The sequence below is a fragment of the Jatropha curcas genome, chromosome 10 (assembly GCF_041381405.1).
Source record: "Jatropha curcas cultivar XTBG-Jc1 chromosome 10, XTBG_Jcur_1.0, whole genome shotgun sequence".
Lineage (NCBI taxonomy): Eukaryota > Viridiplantae > Streptophyta > Magnoliopsida > Malpighiales > Euphorbiaceae > Jatropha > Jatropha curcas.
Genome location: NC_143160.1, coordinates 13,379,694 through 13,401,563, shown reverse-complemented (window position 1 = coordinate 13,401,563; position 21,870 = coordinate 13,379,694). Strand labels below are relative to the sequence as shown.

General features: G+C 32.2%; 1 protein-coding gene and 1 pseudogene across 4 annotated transcripts; one reads left to right on the top strand and one right to left on the bottom strand.

Moving 5' to 3' along the window:
- Positions 1 to 4,491: 4,491 nt before the first annotated feature.
- LOC149493131 (uncharacterized) lies at positions 4,492 to 9,544 on the top strand (annotated as a pseudogene).
- Positions 9,545 to 14,853: 5,309 nt separating this feature from the next.
- PTAC14 (plastid transcriptionally active 14) lies at positions 14,854 to 21,302 on the bottom strand. 4 transcript variants are annotated; one of them, XM_089726525.1, is made up of 13 exons: positions 21,142 to 21,302; positions 20,899 to 21,057; positions 20,244 to 20,381; positions 19,888 to 20,013; positions 19,524 to 19,652; positions 18,427 to 18,516; positions 18,196 to 18,346; positions 17,656 to 17,765; positions 17,068 to 17,139; positions 16,526 to 16,637; positions 16,219 to 16,416; positions 15,275 to 15,317; positions 14,854 to 15,190 (listed from the first exon to the last, which is right to left on the bottom strand). In XM_089726525.1, exons 1-13 carry the CDS (start codon positions 21,193 to 21,195, stop codon positions 15,112 to 15,114), a joined length of 1,461 nt encoding a protein of 486 aa, XP_089582651.1. In that variant the 5' UTR covers positions 21,196 to 21,302; the 3' UTR covers positions 14,854 to 15,111. The 4 variants fall into 4 exon arrangements, with proteins under 4 accessions (XP_089582651.1, XP_089582652.1, XP_089582649.1 ...); XM_089726526.1 differs by having other exon boundaries at positions 16,532 to 16,637; XM_089726523.1 differs by having other exon boundaries at positions 20,899 to 21,063; positions 21,142 to 21,298.
- Positions 21,303 to 21,870: the final 568 nt, after the last annotated feature.

Here is a 21,870-nt window from a genome sequence, read left to right as displayed (position 1 = left end):
TTAATTTTCTAAAATTTCTATCTTGGTGTTTTCGAATGACGTGGCATGCTGGAAATCTGATTGTGCATTTATGGATCCCACTTTTCAATTTTGTGGCGGCTGATGTGGCTTCATAGATTTGAAAATATTATCAAGTAAGCAGAGGCTGATGTGGAAATGATTGGAAATTCCACTTTTGACCTTCATTTAATGCTTTCCATCTACCTCCTCTATTTTCAACCATATCAATCAAATCCCTAAAAACTTCAAGTCCACTGTTACTTTGTTGATTGGTTCATGGTACTACTACTGTCTGAAAGCGTTTCATCTGCTAATCCACGAGTCAAATGATTTTATAGGAGTAACAATCGAAGTGTAGATTCGGTTATGGAGTTGGAGTGACTTGGGGAAGAGAAAAAAAACCGTCAGAAGGTACATAAGGTGGTGAAATTAGGTTTAGAGAGAAGGAAATGGCAGTAATGATAGTAAAAGAGGAGTAAGATGGGAATTTTGAAGTAGAGGAGTCTAAGGTGTCATCACAAAGAGAGTTATAGTTTTTTTTTTTATAATAAGTGGATGGCTATGATTGTGTGAAGATAGAGAAGTAGACGGAGATAGAGAGTCTAAAGGTTGTTTGATCTTGGTAAAGCAAAGATGGAGGTTTCTTCCCATTGTGCCTGCCATTTCTATTTTTTTTCTTGAGAATTAAGATTGTATTGTATTGTATTAATAAAAAAAAAAAAAAAACAAAGAAGTGAAAAGAAAGTAGAAGATGGAGGAGTATCTATTTCCCTTCATCTAGAAAGGCGAATGGGTCTAATCAAAATGCTAGAAGTACGAGTCTATATGTTGATTATGTGTTGAAGCCAATAGAAAATCTAACTCAGTGGAAAGAAGTTAAAATAGCCATCAAGAAAAGGAAAACATCAATGTGAGGCCGATTCTAGTTTAGCAGGCATTATTCGTCAAAAGCCTAGTTTAAACTATTGAGTGACAATGCAAAAGAAAATTTTAATAAGGAGAAGTTTTTTGGACCTAGAAAACACTGTTGATATGCCAATTTAATTGTTGGTTGAGTCTGAAATAACACCCTTAACGAAGAGCAGTACTGATTCTGTAATTTCTGTTGGGAAATTCACTGCCCATTTTAGGCTTATTTTGGGAGTATTGACAATGAACACATTCAAACGAGTTTTTGCATTCACTACTACTAGATAAATAAGTCAAATTATTGAAAGTTATTGGCGACATACTAGAAGAAATATGGATTTAGGTTCAAGCCCTTCTAACAAAATAATGTTAAACACTATAAGTAAAACTAGAGAGGTATTATTGAGTTGATTCATGATTGTGTATGCTTGTTAGTTGATGAATAAAGTGATATTAAATTTTTTAGTTTTGCAGGATGAGAGAGTGAAATGAAATTTTTAATTAATATTCATAGAGTTTTATTGGAGTTCATCGATATGGTTGAAAATAGAGAAGGATGTAGGTAGAGAGCATTATATGAAGGTCAAAATGCAATTTCCAACCATTTCCACATCAACCTCTGCTTACTTGGCAATATTTTCAATTCTGGGAAGGCACATCAATTGCCACGTAACTAAAAATGGAACCTATAAATGCACAATTAGATTTTTTGGCATGCCACATCATTTGTAACACTAAAATATAAAGTTTAGAAAATTAAACATTCAATTATTGTCGTCTAGGTTGCACAGGTACTTTAAAAGATCTAGCACATCGTGTCATACTATGGCAAACACTGACACTCTTCGAACACTCCAAGACACATGTCGGATACTTTAAAAATGTGTTCAATTATTTTTTAATTTTATTAACTTCAAACACTTTAAAACTTCTTAGGCACTTTAGGAACACTTTTAAAAATTTTATAAAATTTTTAGATAAATTTATTAACAAAAATTTTAAATTGGGATCATAAATATAAATTTGATAACTATATATACTTAAAATAAAAAATTAAAACATATATAAAAAGAAAAACCTAAATCATTATGTAGGGTTTATAATTTTATTGCCAAATTCGAAAATTGGTTTACCTATTGATTTGAAATTCAATTATTCAAGAGTTCACAAAGCTGAAACAATCGGTATGATCTTACTCTTTTGTCTTTTATGCAATTTTTTTTACTTTATTTATATCTATTTATCAAGCCATAATCATGTTCATCTCGAATACTTTCTTTTTTTAGAATATCCATATTCAACATCTATTGCCATTTGAGAATTGCAAATTAATAATCATTGACGATACATGAATTAAAATAATAGTCATGGCTTTTTCTCCTAGATAATACTTTCGAGGAACTAAGTATGTTAACAATTAATGCTTCATATTTGCATCTGTCAAACATGGTCTCGTGGATTGAAATGTTTTTATAATTGACTTCATATGCTTTAATTTAATTTTTATATTTATTATAGAATATGTATTATTTACTTATTTTACTAATATCTTTGTTTGTTTATTATTAATGTTTTTTTTTGTTAATCATAATATTGTATTTTAATGATTAAATTTTTTTATAAGGGTTGTTCATATGGCATATTCAGATAGTACCAATAATAAGTCGCTACATCTACTAAAGATGATAATAATCCTCTCTAGAAGTATGTTACTATAGGTCAAAAAATAGGAGGAGAAGAGAATATCAAGTGACAATGGAATTTTTGTCATGAAGAAAAATATGATATTTATATAAGAGTTAGAGCTCATTTTACTTAAAATTTCCAATAAAGGAATTTGTGTTTGTAAAAAGGTGAAATCTTCTGACATAGCTAAAATGCAAAAATGGAGAAAAAGGTAAAAAAAGAAAGCCTAAAATTTTGGGATGATTATATCTTTGATATCTGAATTTTACGTTTTTTTTCTATTTTGATGTCTGAACGGAAAAATTGAAAGATTGAGTGTTCAATTTTTTTAAAAAATTGCAACTGGGTGTCTCAAATTGATTTGGACAATCGAAATTTTGACTGTGTCAAAATAGGTTTACAATGTTGGTAGCCAATGTGGATTGAGATGCAACCACATCAGTGAGACACGTGGATTCCACAGAGATATGCTATGGAAATCCCATTTTTGACCTTTATTAAATGTGTTAGATGAACCAACACAAGACCAATTTGTCTTCTTCCTTTCGCTTGTTATTTCCATCTCCTCCTCCTTATCCACCCACCACCGCCAGTAACCTTGAACTAGCAATGGCAACGACTTTGAACCATAATAGTTTGTAATCCTCTTTCAGCCCTCTCCAGTTATGCTTCTCTTTCACCTCCCCTCTAGTTATGTGGTTTGGTTATCTACAGCTAGAAGCATCAAGAAATAGGAGCTAACTTATGAGATCTCACGGTTTAATCTTCCTTCTAATATCATTTGCCAAGTTGTTCACATTCAACTACAGATTTGTGCTTTTTGCTTATTTTATTTGCAATTTTCCTTTTCCTATTTTGATTAAGATGCTCTTTTAATTTTTCTTTTTTCCATTTTTGTTTCTTTCAATTTATAGGCAAAGCAAGAGATACATGAAGTTTATGCTCAGATCTCTTTACATCTTGAGCCAAACATGAGTAAATATTGTTCAATTTTGGAATTTTCTTATTAATTTTTCATTTTTGCCTCTGTATAGTGACAATATGCGTCAAATCAATTTTTGCCTTTGTATAAATGAGATATAATTTTTAATTAAAATTAAGTATTGCTTTGGTAGTGTGATTTGGATTTAAAAGTTTGATGGTCTGATATATATTCAAAAGATTGCTACTTTGAATGCTTACACTGGTGTTAAGTTCAAGTTTAAATTATCAGATAAAAGGATAGACGATGAAATAGAGAAACATAGATTTTATAAATTAAAAAATATATATTTTTGTATTGGATTGTCAGTTTTCATTTTTTATTTTATAAATTATAAATAATTTACTTTTTTCTCCTATTTTTCCATTGTTGCTCATTTGAGGTTGATAAAGGACTAAGAAAATAAAAGTGAAATTTGTATGGTAAGATTTAAAGATCTATTAATGATTAATTGGTGTAGTGAGATGATAGTTTTATATCAATATCGTAGTTATGGTGGGGAATGCAGTTTAGGATGATGAGGAAGTTTTTAAGACCTAGTTTTTGTTTAGAAAGTGGTGGGTTAGGAATTAGAGGAAAAATGCATTAGAAGAGAGTTGATTGATGAGAATCGAGAAGAGTGGGCGAGTTTACTCAAATGAAGGACAATAATGTCTAATTTTTTAAAATTTAAGTGAGTTTTGGCCAACTACTTTTCTATATGTTTATGTCAACCACAAGTAGTGTAAAAGTGGGTTTCATGGCACAGTCACATTTTCGGCTTGCCACATCATCTGGAGACACTTATTCACACTTATTCACAAATTTTAGGACATTCATATATTCAATGTTTGTGTTTTCTATTCATGACACTAAAATAGAAAAAAAAAACGTAAAGTTCAGACACTAAAGCTATAATTATCCCCTAAAATTTTGCACCAAAGAATGTGCCATCACCTCATAATGTGAAAACATGAGAATACAAGAAACTTCAAATTCAAAGAAAAGAAAGGCAAAAAGGAGTTCGAACCCTATTTTTGAAGCTTTTAACATGCAAGCTCATGATAGGTTACATGCTGAGATTACTATAATGGTCTATACAACATGTTTACCCCCTTTAATCTAGCTAAAAATCCGTACTTTATTAGTTCTTATACTTTTGCTGCTAATTCTGGATTAAGTGGTTATTGAGAATTACTTTACTCCAACAAGAGAAAGCTATTGTTGAGAGATTACTTGAGCCTATCAAAAGCTGTTGGGCAGAGAAGGGTGTTGCTATTATATGTGATGGATGGAGTGATTCACAATGAAGGCCATTAATTAACTTTATTGTTATTAACAAGAGTCGTCCTATATTTATTAAAGTTTTAGGTTACTTAAATGATGTAAATGATAAATATATTATTGCTAATTTCATAAAAGTGGTCATGGATGAGGTTGAGCATGAAAATATGGTTCAAGTTATTGCTAATAATGCAAAAAACTGTAAGGGTGTAGGTGAATTAATTGAATATATTTTCACATATTTATTGTACACTGTGTATTGTTCATACTCTTAATCTAGCTTTAAAGAATATTTATGCTGCAAAAAAATGTTAAAAGTAATCAATAAACCTATGAAGAATGTACCTGGATTACAAAAATTTATGGAGATGTTATGCAAATTACGAACTTCATTATGAATCACACAATGAGATTAGCAATTGATAATAAGTTTGCCTCTTTAAAATTGCTTGTAGTTGCAGAAATACGAACTACGTCTGTTGTTGTGATGCTTAAGAGATTTAAACTTATTAAGCGTGACCTTCAAAGAATGGTTATCCGTGAACAATGATCTTACAAAGAGGATAATTTTCGTAGGGCTAGATTTGTGGAGGAAAAGTTATTAGATGATTTTTTAAGTGAAAAAATTGATTATATTCTTTCTTTTATTTGGGTCTATATATGATATGATTAAAGCTAGAGATACTGATAAACCTGCCTTTATTTGGTTTATGAGATGTGGGACTCAATGATTGAAAAAGTAAAGATGGTAATATATTGAGAGAAAGGTATGTAATTGGAAGAGTCATCTATATTTTATAATGTGGTGTATAATGTACTCACTGACCATTGGACTAAAAATAATACTCAAAATCTTCATTGTTTAGCTCATTCATGAAACCCAAGATAATATTAAATCTATAATTTGTAAAGTTGAATTCTGTAAGCTTACAATTATTGTAACTTGATATTATTTATATTTTTAAGGTACTATTGCGATACATGGCTTCAAGAAAATTCAACTAGAGTTGCTCCACATGATAATATTGAAATCTCCAAGAAAAGGGCAAAATGCTTTAAAAGATTGTTTGTGAATCCCGATGATCGAACAAAAATAAACACTAAATTTGCTAATTTCTCCTTTAAAATGGAAGATTTTATAGATTCAGACACCAAATTGTAAGCACTTTATTAGGAGTGAGGCACCAAATTGTAAATTTTTAAAAAGTCTAAACAATCGATTAGTAGCATTTTTTGTTCAGGCACCGAATAAAGATTCAAAATTTAAACACAAAAAATAACATTATCCTGAAGGACTTACTATTAATTGAAAATAGGGCTACAGATATGGGTGTTGAAGTTGAGTCATATATGTTGACGGGGCTACTTTGAATGAAAATATTGGTGAACATCTAACGGTGTCATAGTGATTTTAGTATAAGAGTAGGAGATGTGGGGGATAACTCAAGAGCCGAAGGTATTAGGCAGAATGATCGTGTTAGAGCTTTATGGCAAATAGAGATAGGCAAGTGATGTTGATTGTATTGGGGTAAACATGAATATGGGTAGTGGAAGTGGTAATAGGAGAAGAGAATTTGTTGTTGGAGCTTTAGTTTGTGTATTTTGGGTAATGAAAATTTTGCATATATGTCTATCAATAGAGGCAGGGGCAAAATGAGGATTAGTCTTTCCATAGGCAAGGGGTTGAGAATAAGCAACTTAAATAAGTGTAGGCAGAGTAATAATATGGTGAGTGATAGAGGTTTTACTGGCTTTAATAGTTCTACTAGTTTCATAGAGAAAGCTAAATATGTGAGGGGATGTGTCGAAGCAGACCTCCACATTTAACTAATTCACTTAAGTAATCAAGTGCTTGTATTACTAGTACAAATTTAGGTGCTGTAGAGCAAGACTTAAGGTAAGGCTCAAGAGGTGACACTGACTTAAGTTAAAGATAAAGGCAAATCATTGCCAATAAGAGGTATAATTTTAGACTTAATAAGATGGTAATAGGTAACAACTAGTTGGCAAACGATGAAGGTGATAATGGTGACAATAATGATGTTAATTACCAGTTCATTAACTCTACAGAAGATGGGAATGAAGAAAGAAATTATTCATTTAGATCTAGAATATGAAGAAAATAATAGTGATGATTGGACTGTCTAATGTTGGCAATAATGCCATTATGGAAAAGGTGTCTAGTGATGGATAAGACCATATTACAATCATAGTATTATTTGTGGGCCTAAAGCCCAAATTACAACCACATTGGGTTTGCTATATTCATTCTAATCAGATTATACCAAGGTATTATTAGTTAGTTCCCTAGTTAAAAGGCACAAACAATATTAACGCATGATCTCTCTCACGTTAATTATTCTCTGGAACTACTCTCTCTGCAATAGCTCTTCATAGGATAACCACCAAGAAAAAACATTAAGTTTTGGAGCATGTAATTAACTGTAGACAACTCTAATAGCTGCTTATGTTGATGAGTGAATCTCTTGTTATTGTTTGTTCGTGATACAAGAACTCGTAGGAATAATTATCGGGCTTGTAATCTCAAGCATAAGATCGCGATAACTTTTGATTGTCTCTTCAAAGAGGTGTTTCATTACTCCTCTTTAATTACTATGATTATCTTTTTCCTATAGTGGTATCAGAGCCTCTCATGCTTATTTTTTCATTTATGAATGGTTCATTCCTATGAGATTATGTTGTTAGATATTTTTTTTGGGTCTATGTATATATTCTTGATAAAATTAATTTTTGATATTTTGCCATAAAAACTTGAATATGTTTTGATTCATAAGAATAATTGATGATATTGAACAAATTTGATTTTTAGTTGCAAAAGGCTACCATTAAAACCACAATTAAAAAAATTAATTGGCTAGTTGTTTACTGATTGTAAATCACAAAGTTAATTAATGCTTCCATTACTTTATTTTATATGAGAAAGACAACATAAATTGTTTTATTGTTTAAAAATATAACTAATATGTGATTGCAAAGGAGAGGTTTTGTTGTTGTTGAAAGTGGCAACAGGTCACCATTAATGAACCATAAAAAAAGGATTATTTTTATATGGTGGCATATGGCCACTGACAGAATAAAAATAAAAACAAAAAGAAAATAAAAATTTTATTGTTTTCTTTATACAGTGGCAACGAGCTATTAACAAAGAAAAAAAAAATTTTTATTGTTTTGTAAAGTGGCCTAATGCCACTGTAAAGACATTTTCTTTTTAAATTCTTTTAAAGTTTTGTTTGTTTTGGCAAAATTCCACTATTAACTGAAAAGAAAATAAATTTTTTAAGTGGTAAAAGGTACAGTGTTCCTAGAGCATAAAAAATTATTTTTTCTATTGGAAAAATGCCATTGTTCTCAAACTGTGTATATATATATATGCACACTTTCTTTGTAAAGTGATAGATGGTCACTCATAGCAAAATGAACTCCTTTTATTGTTTTATACAGTGGCAAAGTAAGCAAAATTTTTTTGGCAAACGGCCATTGTTTCCAAACTAAAAAAATATATATTTTTTTAATGGCATAAGGCCACTGTTTTAAGAATAAAAAATAATTTTTAATAGCAAAGGCCATTAATTGTAAAATTGGGGCTTGATTTAATTTTTGGTGCATAAAATTTTTTATTTTTAAAATTTTTAGCTAGCAGTTATATGCATATTTTGAATGTGTATAGTTTATACTCTATATTTTTTTCCATTGTAATTTTATTTATGGAGAAATAATTATTCTTTTGTGTTATGTGAGCACAACTATTCTATCTAAAATGTATCTTGGCATGTTGCACCAAAATATTAAGTCCAATACATAATTTATTTATACAATTATATGATTTTCATTGTGTGGATAAGAGGAACAGTCGTATTGTATACATAAATTAAATTGGATATATTATTTTAATTTTTGTAGTAAGAGATGATTACTAGTCTCACAAGGGTGAAATTTTCGATTTTATTGTGCTTATTTGAATTTCATATATGATTTTATTATGTATAAAATAAAATTAAAGAAATACATACATATTTATGCCTAATTTTTTAGTTTTACACAATGATTATAGTGAACATGGCTTCTGAGAATTTAGTCCATGAGTTGGCAAACCAAGACAAATTGAACGGTGACAATTATGATATGCGGCATAGAAAAATTCAGTATCTCCTTAATGAGAAGGAAGTACTTAATAACTTGACAACAACCATATAGCCACCACCTGAGAATGCAGTCCTTGCTAGAGTTGGCAATTATGAGAAATGGCAAAATTAGGATCACAGCGCACGTCATACAATATTGAGCTGCATGCATGATAATTCTTATTAAAGAGTTTGAGAATTTTTCCAATTGCTAAATATGTGGGAGCAACTTAAACTTAAATTTAGTTGCACTACAACAGTGAGGCTGAGGGCCCTAACTCTCAAATTCAATGAATATGTTATTGATCCAAAACATAGCGTGCAAGAGCATCTTAGAACTATGTCTATGATGAGCAAAGAACTAAAAGCAGGTGGAGTAGATCTCAACGATGAGCAACAAATTTTGCTCATTTTTAGGTCTTTACCTGATTCTTCTTGGGAACATGTCAAATTGGTGTTAACATATAATGAAAACATCAAGAACTGTGATGATCTTTCATGCCATCTTTTGCTTGAGGCAGAGCGCAGAGTGTCGAACTATAGCATAACATTGGTTGTATAAGCGCTCAAATAAGAATAAGCGTTATGGACAGCAAAAGGCTGTACAAAATAAGGCAAGGATCCCTCCATCAAAGGATGGAAAGGTTGGAAAGCACAAAGGTAGATGTGGAAAGCAAAATATTAGCAAATCAAGTGCTACAACTATCAAAACATGGGATACTTCGCTCGTGATTGCACTGAGCCAAAGAAGGTATTTCCCTATTCTTACTTTCTCAGCATTTTAGTTTGCTCAAAAATATTTGTTGCTCATGTTCTCTCTGGTTGGATTATAGACACAGAAGCAATAAACCATAGCGAGAGATTAAGGGGATATATAGATTTTATCGTCGAGCACCGACATGCAACTATTATATAACTATGGGAAATATTACTGAGGAAAAAGTCCTTAGAACTGGTTTCTATCTATTAAAGATGCGGATTGGACATGATTTAATATTACATGATGTGTTGTATGCATCCAGTGTTTGATGTAATCTATTTTCAGTTTTAACAATATTAAACTAAGATATTCTTTCCATTTTGAAGGAACTTAATTAGAGATTTATTTAAGTCCAGACCTTTGTGGCTTTGGTTTCATAAGGAATAAATATTTTATGTTGGATTTAGTTTCTGATATAAATAATAATTCTGCTTCTTTTGTTATTGCTTCTACAAATATTGCTTCAAATTCAATTAAATGACATACGAGATTGGGACATATAGGACAAAATAGAATGACTAGATTAGCCAAAGAAGGCATTTTGGGGTAATTTAATAAAACAAGCCTATCTATGTGTGAACCGTGCTTAGCAGGTAAAGCCTATAGAAAGCCTTTTGGAAAGGCCAAGAGGGCCTCTTCCTTGTTGGAGTTAATCCATTCTGACATATGCGGACCTATTAATGTGAGGACTCGCCATGGCATCTTATTTTCTCATATTTATTTATGATTATTCATAGTGTGGTTCAATCTTTTTGTTATCTCACCTATCAGAAGCTTTAGATTGCTTCAAATGCTTTGTGGCTAAGGTTGATAATCATAAAGAAAAGAGCATAAAGGCTCTTTGAACTTATAGAGGCCAAGAATATTTGTCTAATCAATTTAAAATGTTTTGTGAGAAAAAAGGGGATATATAGGCAATTGACTATTCCTTATAGTCCCTAATAAAATGGTGTAGCAGAAAGAAGGAATCGTACACTTTTAGAGATAGTTAGGTCTAAGGCACAAGTTAACCGTCCAATCAGTTTTGGGAGGATGCACTTCTAATAGCTGCTTATGTACTTAACCAAGTGCCCTATAAATCCATTCCCTCTACTCCCTATGAAATGTGGAATGACGATAAACCTAACTTATATAGCCTATGTCCATAGGGATCAACAAGATATGTTCACAATATACCTCACAAACATGGAAAATTAGGCCTTAGAGGTAATAAAAGTATTTTTATTAGATATCCTGAGAATTCTAAGGGTTTTGTGATGTATGGTGAACATCCTGATAGGGGGATAACATAAATAGAATCCTGCGCTGTGGATTTTCTACAAGAGGATTTTCCAAGCACTGGTGAAGTTAAAAAAGCTCTTCAACTATATTAGTTGCAAGATGATGTCTCAGTATCTCATAATTAGGATGAAAAAATGCATTCTTCTTTTATGGATGTTGGAGATAGTAGGAGAGAACCACTTGAGATAGAGTCTCAAGATCTATAACTACGTAGAAGCAAACATGGACTGATTCCTCATTGACATTTTGAGGTCGAAGGAGAATCCTTCATGTGTGCTGTTATGGATAAAGTTGAGCCTATTTCTTATGAAATGGCTATAATTTCACATGCTTCACAATAATGGATTGATGCAATGAGGAGGAAATGCATTCAATGGCTAAGAATAGTGCGTGGAAATTAGTTGATCTTCCATCAGGGCGTAAGACTATTGGAAACAAAGGAATTTTCAAAATCAAGCGCTAAGCAGATGGATCAATTGATAAGTATAACGCCCATCTAGTAGCAAAAGGCTATACCTAAAAAGAGAGAATAGACTATGATGAGGCATTCTCCCCAATGGTAAGATTTGTCTCAATATGCTTAATTCTAGCTATCATCGCACATCTTGATTGGGAATTATTCCAAATAGATGCGAAGACAGCATTTCTCAGTGGAGAACTAGATGAAGAGATATATATGGAACAACCAATCGATTTTGTGGCTGAAAGTTAAGAGCACAAAGTGTGTCACCTTAAACATTCCATTTATGGTCTTAAGCAATCATCTAGGCAATGGTATCATCAGTTCATAAAGCAATTATCTCTATTGCTTTATTATGATGAAAAAAGATCATTATGTGTATGTCAAAGGGACGAGAAAATATTCTCATCTTATCAATATATATCAACGATATTCTTTTAGCTGGAAATGATTTTGAGTTGATTAAAGTCACTCATAAGTGGTTATCCTCTGCTTTTGAGATGGACTTAGGTTAGGCTAATTATGTATTAGGAGTGAAGATCCTAAAGGGATCAATCTAAGAAGTCCTTAAGTTTGTCTCAAGAGACTTACATAAAGAAAATCCGCTTCAGAACACATAATTTCAAACTTGTTGATACTCCAATTGAGAAGGGCCAAATTCTTAGTATTGGACAATGTCCAAAGACAAAAGAAGAAAAGATGCAGATGGAAAATGTTCCTTATGCAAGTGCAATTGGCAGTTTGATATATGCTATGATGTGTACTCAACATGACATTTGCTTTGCTATTGGATTAGTAAGTAGATATCAAAGTAATCCTGTAATCGCACATTGACAAGCAGTCAAATGGATTTTAAAATATTTAAGAGGTAATGAGAACCTCACTCTATACTATCATGGTGGGAGCCTTAAGCTAGTTGGATATATTGATGCTGATGGGTCCGCAAATCGAGATGAATGCAAATCCACTTTTGGATATGCATTTGTTTTGGGAGGAGGTGCTCTTTCATGGAGTAGCAAAAAGCAAGCTTGTGTCTCCTTATCAATGATGTAGTAGAAGTAGTGCAGTTCAAGAAGCAATCTGGTTGAGGCGATTCTTAGTAAGCTTAAATGTTACAACTCATGCTGATAATGCTATTCAAATTTATTACAACAACACGACTGCAATAGCTTATGCTAAGGATCCAAAGTATAATAGAAAGTCAAAACATATTGACACTAGATATCATTTTATTCGAGACATTATTGTGCAAGGTCAAGTATTCCTTAAGCATATTCCTACTCATGGTGTGCTTGCAGATCCTTTTACTAAACCAATAATAGACTTATTTTTGAAACATGTCAAAGGTTTAGGATTATTTAGGATTTGTCGTACTTGTTGTTTGGACATCTTTATATTATGCAATTAATAATGATAAAGGATATTTTTTATTGTTTGCATAATTTTATGGCACTATTTATATGTATATATGTCTTTTTTTTTTTTTTGAATACATATCACCAGGTTCTTGAGATCAACCCTCTCACACGGGTGATCGCCCTATCGCTAGGTGAGGGAGTGAGATGAGACTATATCCTTAATATGTAGCATTTAGTTGGAGTGCAGATTAATGTCTTATTGATAATGTAAAAGCACAAGAATTGAATATTTATGTCGTCTTAACAAGAGGTTAAGATGAGACAAATTAAATTAGTCGAACATGAAATTTATCCACTTCCATGAAACTTGTTTGTAGCAGAATTAGAATCTTTAAGAGAATATCATATGGATATTTATCTTAAAATTATTAGATTAAAAACTCACAGAGTAACTAATTATAAATTCGTATGATGTTTTAGCGTGATATGTCTTGAGTGGAAGCTATACCATAATATACAAATTTGTGTTGTATGTGCTATTTAGCAGTTGGTATAGGAGTGATTGAATGGATCACTACTTTATCACTGTGTGAGTCATAAAATTTATAAAATCCACACACATATATATTTCGGTAACTTAGCACTAAGTCATGAAGTGGAGACTTGATGTTCGCTACTTTCGCGTTCTATTCTAGGGAGATGATTCATTCCATCTGATGGAATCTGTCTAGGAAAATAGTCAAGTCTATTTGGATTGCCATGAGTGGTTAAGGAAAAAATGATTGATGTTTCACCTATGATTTATGACTTATAACCTGAGCGAGTATATCAAAAATAAGTTTAATGTAATCATGAGTACATTGTATAATGAGAGATCATAGCATGTTTTTTACTATCTTTATTCTTGAGGGGTCAGAAATGCTTGATCTAGTGAAAACATACAATTTGGGATATATGGCGACATATGGAGTTGAAATGTTATGTTAGCTAGGTAGTGACTTAATATAATGCTCCTCAAATTTTATCTTTCTCATCAAGTTGCACACTCTATTTCCCATATGGTTGGAGATATGTGTGAAAGAGTTTATTTTTAGATGCATATGTAGTAACAAATGTTTTGAGCGGGAGATGTTGTTCGTGGACCTAAAAACTCAATTTACAATCACATTGGGTTTGCTATATTTATTCTAATGAGATTATTCTAAAGTTTTATTAGATAATTCCCTAGTTAAAAGGCACAAAATATTAACACACAATCTCTCACACATTAATTATTCTCAGTAACCACTCTCTCTACGATAGCTCTCCATAGGGTAACCGCCAAGAAAAAATCTTAGGTTTTAGAGTGCGTAATTAATTGTAGACGACTCTAGTAGCCGCTCACTTTGACGAGTGTATCTCTTATTATTGTTTGTTCATGATACAAGAACATGTAATAATAACCATCGGGCTTGTAATCTCAAGCATAAGATCACAGTAACTTTTAGTTGTCTCTCCAAAGAGATATTCCATTGCTCCTCTTTAATTACTGTGATTATCTTTTCCTTACACAGGAAGGAAAAGAGGATACATAACCCCTTCCCTTCAGGATATATATGATAATCTAAATGTACTTAATAATACTTGTTCTTATTCTTGCTCATTTCTAAAATGTGGGTGCTTGCTATCTTTTCACTTTTGCAATACGAGTTTAGGTATCTCTTTTACCATCCACCCTCAATCGCGATCAATCAATACATGCTCAAGAGATGTTGAGATTAACAGATTATGGCCACCCAAAATTAAAGTACTCAAAGTTAGCTTTTCTTTTTTATTTCACTTTTTCATATACGGTTGGGCATTAAAGTAGTTATTAAGATTATTTTCGTCCTTTATCTGTCTTTCCTCTTCAGACTCCACTTTACATTTGGCTAACAATGAAAAGTCCAATTTTAAAATGGAAGCGCTAATTAATCCAATGGAGACAAATCTCAGAGACTGTTTATTAAATTCACCAAAATAAAAGAACAAGATAAACAAAGAGAAGTATACCAATCTTTATGAAGTGGTTAATATTTTCAGAACGCTTTTGCTAGTTAATATTTTTAGTACTTTTGTCAAACTTGATTTCCACAGAGAGCATGCGATTGGCTAACTAATGTGATCAAAGAATAGCTGTGATTACCAAAAAGCCTCTAAAATAAGATGGCCAAACTACACTGCCTAAATACACAAGCATGAACTCCTATAACAAAATTGTAACTGATCCTGTAAACTGCAAAACTCCATGTTTAGAAGAGTAGTCGTTCTTGATATATATCCAAAGCCTGCGCAACCTTTTTGATAAACTTTTTCCGGTGCAATCTATACCTGCATACACCATTGTTGTTAACTTGAAATGACAAACATATTGAAATACAAAATCTCACTAGGGAATAGAATGAATGAACATACTTGATTGCAGCTTCTAGAGGTCTCCTTGCTTCTTGCATGGTATCTGTTAGTAGTAGAACCCAAGAAAATGTTAGAATCACCAGCACAAAAGAAGAAAAAGATAATTCTCTATCAAGTTGGATAAGCACGGAGCTACGAATCATCGATACTTCTGTTTTGCTGAAACTGAAAAGTGCACGCGAGACTGTTTTTCTAACATGCTTTACACAGTTCCATGTGTTTGAATTTTTCTTGATATTTTCTAATTTTGGAACACAGTTTGAACATAGCAAACACAAGTGAGGAACAGAGCAATGAAAAGACATAAGAGTAAAATAATTTTGGAGGACAAGACAATTCAACTTGGAAATTTTAAATTCATAAGACTAAAATGAGTGAAATATGAATAAATTAGTTTCAACAAGAATTATCTGTTAGTACTATTTATATTATCCTAGATTTTGAACATTAATAATGTGATAGATATTATTGAGAATAAATTAAAATAATACTGAGTGAAATTAATTTATTTTCCACTTCATTTTATAACTTAAGTTCAAACGATTACATATTTCATATTTCAATTATAACTATTAAATAATATATCGTTTATTAATCCGTTGTTGTGTCCTAACCTTTTAAAAAATAGTCATATCAAGATATACATGTCCATGCCTTGTAAACAGATGATTAGGGAATGCAATCTTTTCAGTATTACGTTTTCAAAAATTGAAAGAACTCCAAAATGAACAGACTATATCCAAAAAGCTGTTCATTGAGATGACTCAACTGTACATTTCAGGAAGAAAGAAGTCCAATAATTCATAAAAACAAGGACAGCTGATGTTAACCATTTCAAGATGATTAGCACTCCAACAGGAGTTGAGGCACAAGTCAAAACCATACAAAACATGATGCCAGCTCAATGTATCAAGGACAGGATAGAAAATGCACCGAGGATTTACCTAACAGTTTCTGGTCTTCCTCAGAGGTTGTAGGAAACTCTGAAAGCATCTGCTGGCATTCTTCTTGCAATTCCTTCACAGCTTTCCTTTCTCTGCTTGGAAGTGGAGGAACATCCCCATCTGACCAAGTGGGCAATGTTCTTGCTGCTGCTATAATTGCTCCATCAACAAAAGTATCTGCATTGCTAGTTAGCTGACCTGTGATAAAATTTGCATTTGTTACTCTGCCAAAATTCAAATGCTAAAATTTCATTACAATGTCAAAAGGAACAAGTTCTGAGAAGAAATTCACAAAAAATCTTATCACCCATACTGTTATGATGGTACTCTTCAGGAAGACCAGATATATTGAAGACTGACAAGAAAGAATCCAAATGAATGCGCGTGTTGCCAGAGAACTGGATTACATCCCAAGGATTCTGTAATATTAAGTTGGAAAAAATTATGCGTCAACTTTCAGGGTCAACACTGGTTATAACGAGATAATAATTTAAAAATTGCAAAAACATACTAGTGAAAAAGTTGAGCAACAAATTCAACTGCCTAATAACTAGTATTATGCGATCTATGACAAAAATTAGCAAGATGAAATCAAGTTTGTGAAGAATACAATTCGTAATAAAGGGGAAAATGCAGCTTCTAAATTATATTCCATTTCCATTTAATGCAAGGGAAATACCATGTCCAACTAAATACTTCACATAAACTGGTTGTTTGCAGAAAAGTTCTTATACTATATTGTATTATGGTGTTAAGTACCATCCAAGCATAATTCTGGAGAAAAAGGAAAAGAATGAACAATAAAAATAATTCTAACTTTGGAATGAAGTGATGCTGAGTGCAAATTACCACAGATGACGAAAAGCCATATCGTTGCATGAACTTGTCATTCTTATGTCCATTCATGTAATTGACAGTCATCTGCCAGAAAAAAAAACAAACGATATCAGACACATCATGGAGCAATTTTTAGAAGATTATGTGTTGCTATAACATAACTAGCAATAATGAATTAAAGAACAATGTTTACAGGAAGGTAAATAATATCATAAGGGAAACAGATAATTCATATCAGAGGATGAAATGAGAAATTGACTCAAGCCACAATATTAGGCCAGACTTTTCAAAAGCTGCAATGATTTATTGCAACTTGATCACAAGAAAGAAAATCTCATAGTTCAGTCATTTTCATGACCAGTTTTAATTAAGAGATTCAGAAAATAAAAGGGGGAAAATGAAGAAAGCAATTATAATAAACATAAAAACCACAAAGACAGTCATCTAAGTTGTTGCTGATTAATCAATATGATTCCGAATAGAGAGTTCTCTACTTTTCAGTTGTCACTTGCAAATTTAAGAATGTATTGCCATGTTATAGATACTTCACCAATAGAGGAGCTGGCTCGAAATCAAAATTTAGGGCACACAAAACAATACCTCTTCTCCTTTCTTAATCTGTTGACCAGCATTTATCATCACCTCGAGCATACGATCCTTAAATCGCCAATGGAAAAAACAGTTGGGCTCGAAAGAATGGTTTAGCATGTCTGCAACATGTTAAATTTCTTGTTATATGTGTTGAAAAATAAAGAATGAAACCCATAGACTAGCATTCAAAGTAAAATGAAGAATAGATTGAGGAAGAAACTATTTTTACTGAAGAAACTATTTTATGCATAGAAATACTCATTCTCGTTCCGGGAAATAAGTCAACAGAGAAATGTTATAATGCCATCAGGAATAAAGGCTTCACCAAGTCATATAAGAAAATCATGGACACTAATTATATAGCAGATAAAGCACACAGGTAATCAAATAATTCACTTTAAATGATATGCTGATTAAAACAAAATGATACAGCACATGGTAACATAAAATTTTTGATGGAAAGAAGCACAAACATAAGATATGTTTGATTTTGAGAAGCATCTATGTTTATGGTTTCAAAATAGAATACTATTAGAAATACAAGCTTACCAGCATAAGGAACAAGCATGTTTGCATCTTGAACTAGAGCTCCAATTCTCATTTGCATGTTAATACATCGTGATTGTGCCATGCCAACAGCCCAGATGAATCTCTCAGGATCACGAGCAAGTCGCTTTATTTTGAGGGGAACACCTGAGTGCTGTAATGTTGCATACATGAAAAGTTTGTCAGAGGGCAACATTATTGGAATAAGGACAAGAAGAATGCTTCAAACTTTACCCAATTCTTTTCCCAAAATTCCAAAGCTCGTTGTTGCTGTTTTTTCATAGTGGATGCAAGATTCTGATCCTGCAACTCCAAAAGATCCTCCTATAACACACATCACACAACAGGAAAGAAAAATATGATTAGAATGCTTAAACACACCCTTAAAGAGAGGAGCTAGGCTGTAAACAAATACACCATGGACAAAAAGCTATCAACTAAAATTTCAGCAGGACATGAATCAATTGAAAATTTGTAAAATGCTTCTAAGAATTGAATTGTATGGAAAACTATATATTTCAATTTGATGAGAATTGTATTCACTTCAAAATTTTGTGTATGTATCAACCCAGACAAATTTTACCATACTGCCCAGAACCACGAATTGGTTAACAGTAAATGGAATCTTAAAACTCAGTAATAGCACATAATAGCTTTTAGCTGAAGGAGAAATAAGATTTCAAAGCAACATTTGCTTACATGATGAGTTTTTATCCCTCATACCCTTATTTTTCTGATCTAAAACTGAGGTGAAAGAAAAAAAGTCTACAATTGTTAGCTTGACACAAGATGAATACCGAAGAATAAAAACCATGTGTGACCAGAAGTGATTGAACCAAAGTAATTGTTATATAGTAGCATCATAGAATTTTGCACTAGGCAATGAAGATTCTGGAAAGCTTTTAAGCCTGTAGATATGCTCAAAGAAAGCAATATCATTTAATAGAAAATCAAATCAACCAGGCAACTACAAAATTCCGTGACACATAGCTTGTGGAAATACTACTTTGTATTTGTAATCAACTTGAAGCAAGGAATACAGAAGAAAGCTTCAAGCACATAACCCTTTGCACATTTTAGGCATGAGCCTAAGGTTGATACCAAGAGTTTTTCTTACACCTCCTTAAAAGCTGAGCCATGGCTTTTAAGGCATAAAACTAAATCACAAGCTAGAACTTTGAGATTCAGAGATAACAGCAGAAGTTGTGAACCCAATGTGACTCTATCAACTCAAAATTGGAAAATGAAATAAATGGTAATGCATAAGAATTAGAACAAGGCAAGTTTAACAGTATCAAGTAAAACATTGCAGTTACACATTTTGGACGCACCTCTGTAGCTAGAAGCAAGCTAGTGCACTCATCCACACTAGGTAAGAAGTCTCCATAGAGTTGCCAAAAGCTGTCCTTACAATCAAAAGAAAATAAAAGAAGGCTTGCCAACCTCAGATCCCAATCTGTCTGGCACAGAGAGAAAAGTAGTATAAGGAAATATATCCATATTTAAAAAGAAAACAAAAAGGATTAAGAATTATTCCAAATTATATAGTGTATTTTCCTATAAACCAACTTGAACCAGTAAAGGATACAAAAAGAAAGGGGATGACAAATAAATAGCAAACACAGATAAATCAGAATTGACAAAATAAATTAATTGTTAACAGAAAATATAACTCTAATATAGAGGGAAAAATACCTCTGGATCAGTCGAATTGATAATATCGAATATCGGATGACCCACCGGGATTATATCAGGAAAAAACATCCATGGGAGCTTCTTGCTTATAGTTAACATTAATTCAATAGGGATTTCCATTATCATCTGTTCATTCAAATTCAAAATCTCAAAAATGTAAGAAAAACAACAAATGGGAGTCCATTTTACAATTTCATGCAAGTATGAAAAGGGATAAATTACATTAGCAATGGAACAATGAAGACAAATTGTTTGATAGCACAATAGCATGTAAACACTCACTCACTACCAATGAAGCAAGATAGATATAGCGCTGCCAATTACATATAATAAACTGCTGAAAGGATGCAACTCACTCTGGCACGGCGAAGTGGTTGAACATCTTTAGAAGCATAGACTCCAAATCCATCAGGCCCTTCCTTAAATTCAACTCCATAAGCTCGCATGCTTCGGACATAGCCTATCTTATAGAAATCAGGATCTGCTGGTTCCAACTGTTAGAAGGAAGGGGGAAAAAGCAATATCATAATACTTAAAAAAGTGCAAAAAAGAAAAAAGAATAAATCTCCTTAAGGTGTAACAGTGGATAAGAATAATTTGCAGCATAATGCAAGAATGCTGCTTCCAAAATAAGTTGCAAAGAAATTTTATAATTCCATATTTGTTTCTAATATTAGAAAGAAAAAGAAAGCTAAAATTCCAAAACTTTCTATTATCCTTGGTTGGATAGTAATTTGGTTCTCTAGCATCATTCCCTATTAATTATACAATTCCATAGCCAGTTTTCAACATATAAGTTAATAGTAACCTCATTAATTATACAATAAAATATGCCACTGTAAATTTTGGATTTGATCAACCAAACCGCGGAAATCCCTTTAAAAAAATTCCCCAAATGACTTGCGTTCTGTTCACATAAACTAAATTTCTCAGCAACCAAAAAGTAAATTCAGAAAAAAAATAAAAAATAAAACGAAAGAAGAAAAGAGTGAAATGCTTGTGGTAGCATACCTCAGATGAAGATTCCTCTACTACAGGAGGTTGAAAGAGAGGAAATGGAGGTATTTCCAGTGAAGAAGCTTTGATGGGTCGTACAGTATTATTATTGTTGCTGCTGTTTTCTCTGTTTCTGGTTAATGGGCATGCGGGTCTTGCTGACCATCTGGGCGACTGTTCCTTTCAAATATAAAAACCAATTATAAGATACTCTCGTATTAGCAAAAACATTCAAAACATTCGAGAGAGAGATTGGACCTGAGAAGTGAAGAAGCAGTGAGTGAGCGGATGGAAGGCAACAGAAGAGGCCATTGCTCAGTTGCTAACTTGCTATCATCACAGTCTCATTGAAGTGGCGACACAAGACAACATTTCCGGTCTTCACTGCTGAATGTTAAAAGGAAGTTTAAAAACGTTATCCACCTGCCCCTAGAAGTGAACAAGAAAATTTAAAAAAAAAAAAAAAAAAAAAATGTAAGGGTTTGCTCTAGACTAAGATTTATGAGATAAAAAAGGATTAAGCCAATTAGCATACAAACTCAACCGATCTAATTTGATTGATTTAGGATGTGTTGAACCGTAACTTTTTAAATAGTTAAATATGCTAAATATTATTTGTTTAATAGTATTTAGTATGATTTTAAACACTACATCGAATCAGTCGATTTAACCGGTTCAACTGGGAATCGAACTGTGATCCGGTCAGGGTTAAATGAAAATCATCTGTCTTAAAAAATGGCGTGAACCGGTAAAAACTGAATGAAAACTGGCTGAAAAAATTAATGAACTAGACTGGTTAAAAATCGATTCGATTCAAATTTTGGATTTTAATTCTAAAAAATTTGGGCTTGTTAAAATTAGGGCCATTGATTTTTTAAATTTTGGACCTCTTTATATCTAAACTCAAAGTCCTAGAATGCTAATTAAAACAATTAAATTGTCTAACTTCAAAGCCACGTATGAAAAATAATAATATATTGTAAAAAA

What these genes read in the sequence shown, in the direction of transcription:
- PTAC14 (XM_089726523.1), bottom strand. Translation starts at nt 21,195, where the DNA reads ATGGCCTCTTCTGTTGCCTTCCATCCGCTCACTCACTGCTTCTTCACT. An exon ending in TCAATTCGACTGATCCAGAG is followed by an intron (nt 19,653 to 19,887) that starts GTATTTTTCCCT and finishes TCTCTGTGCCAG; the next exon opens with ACAGATTGGGATCTGAGGTT. An exon ending in AGATTAAGAAAGGAGAAGAG is followed by an intron (nt 17,140 to 17,655) that starts GTATTGTTTTGT and finishes TTTTTCTGGCAG; the next exon opens with ATGACTGTCAATTACATGAA.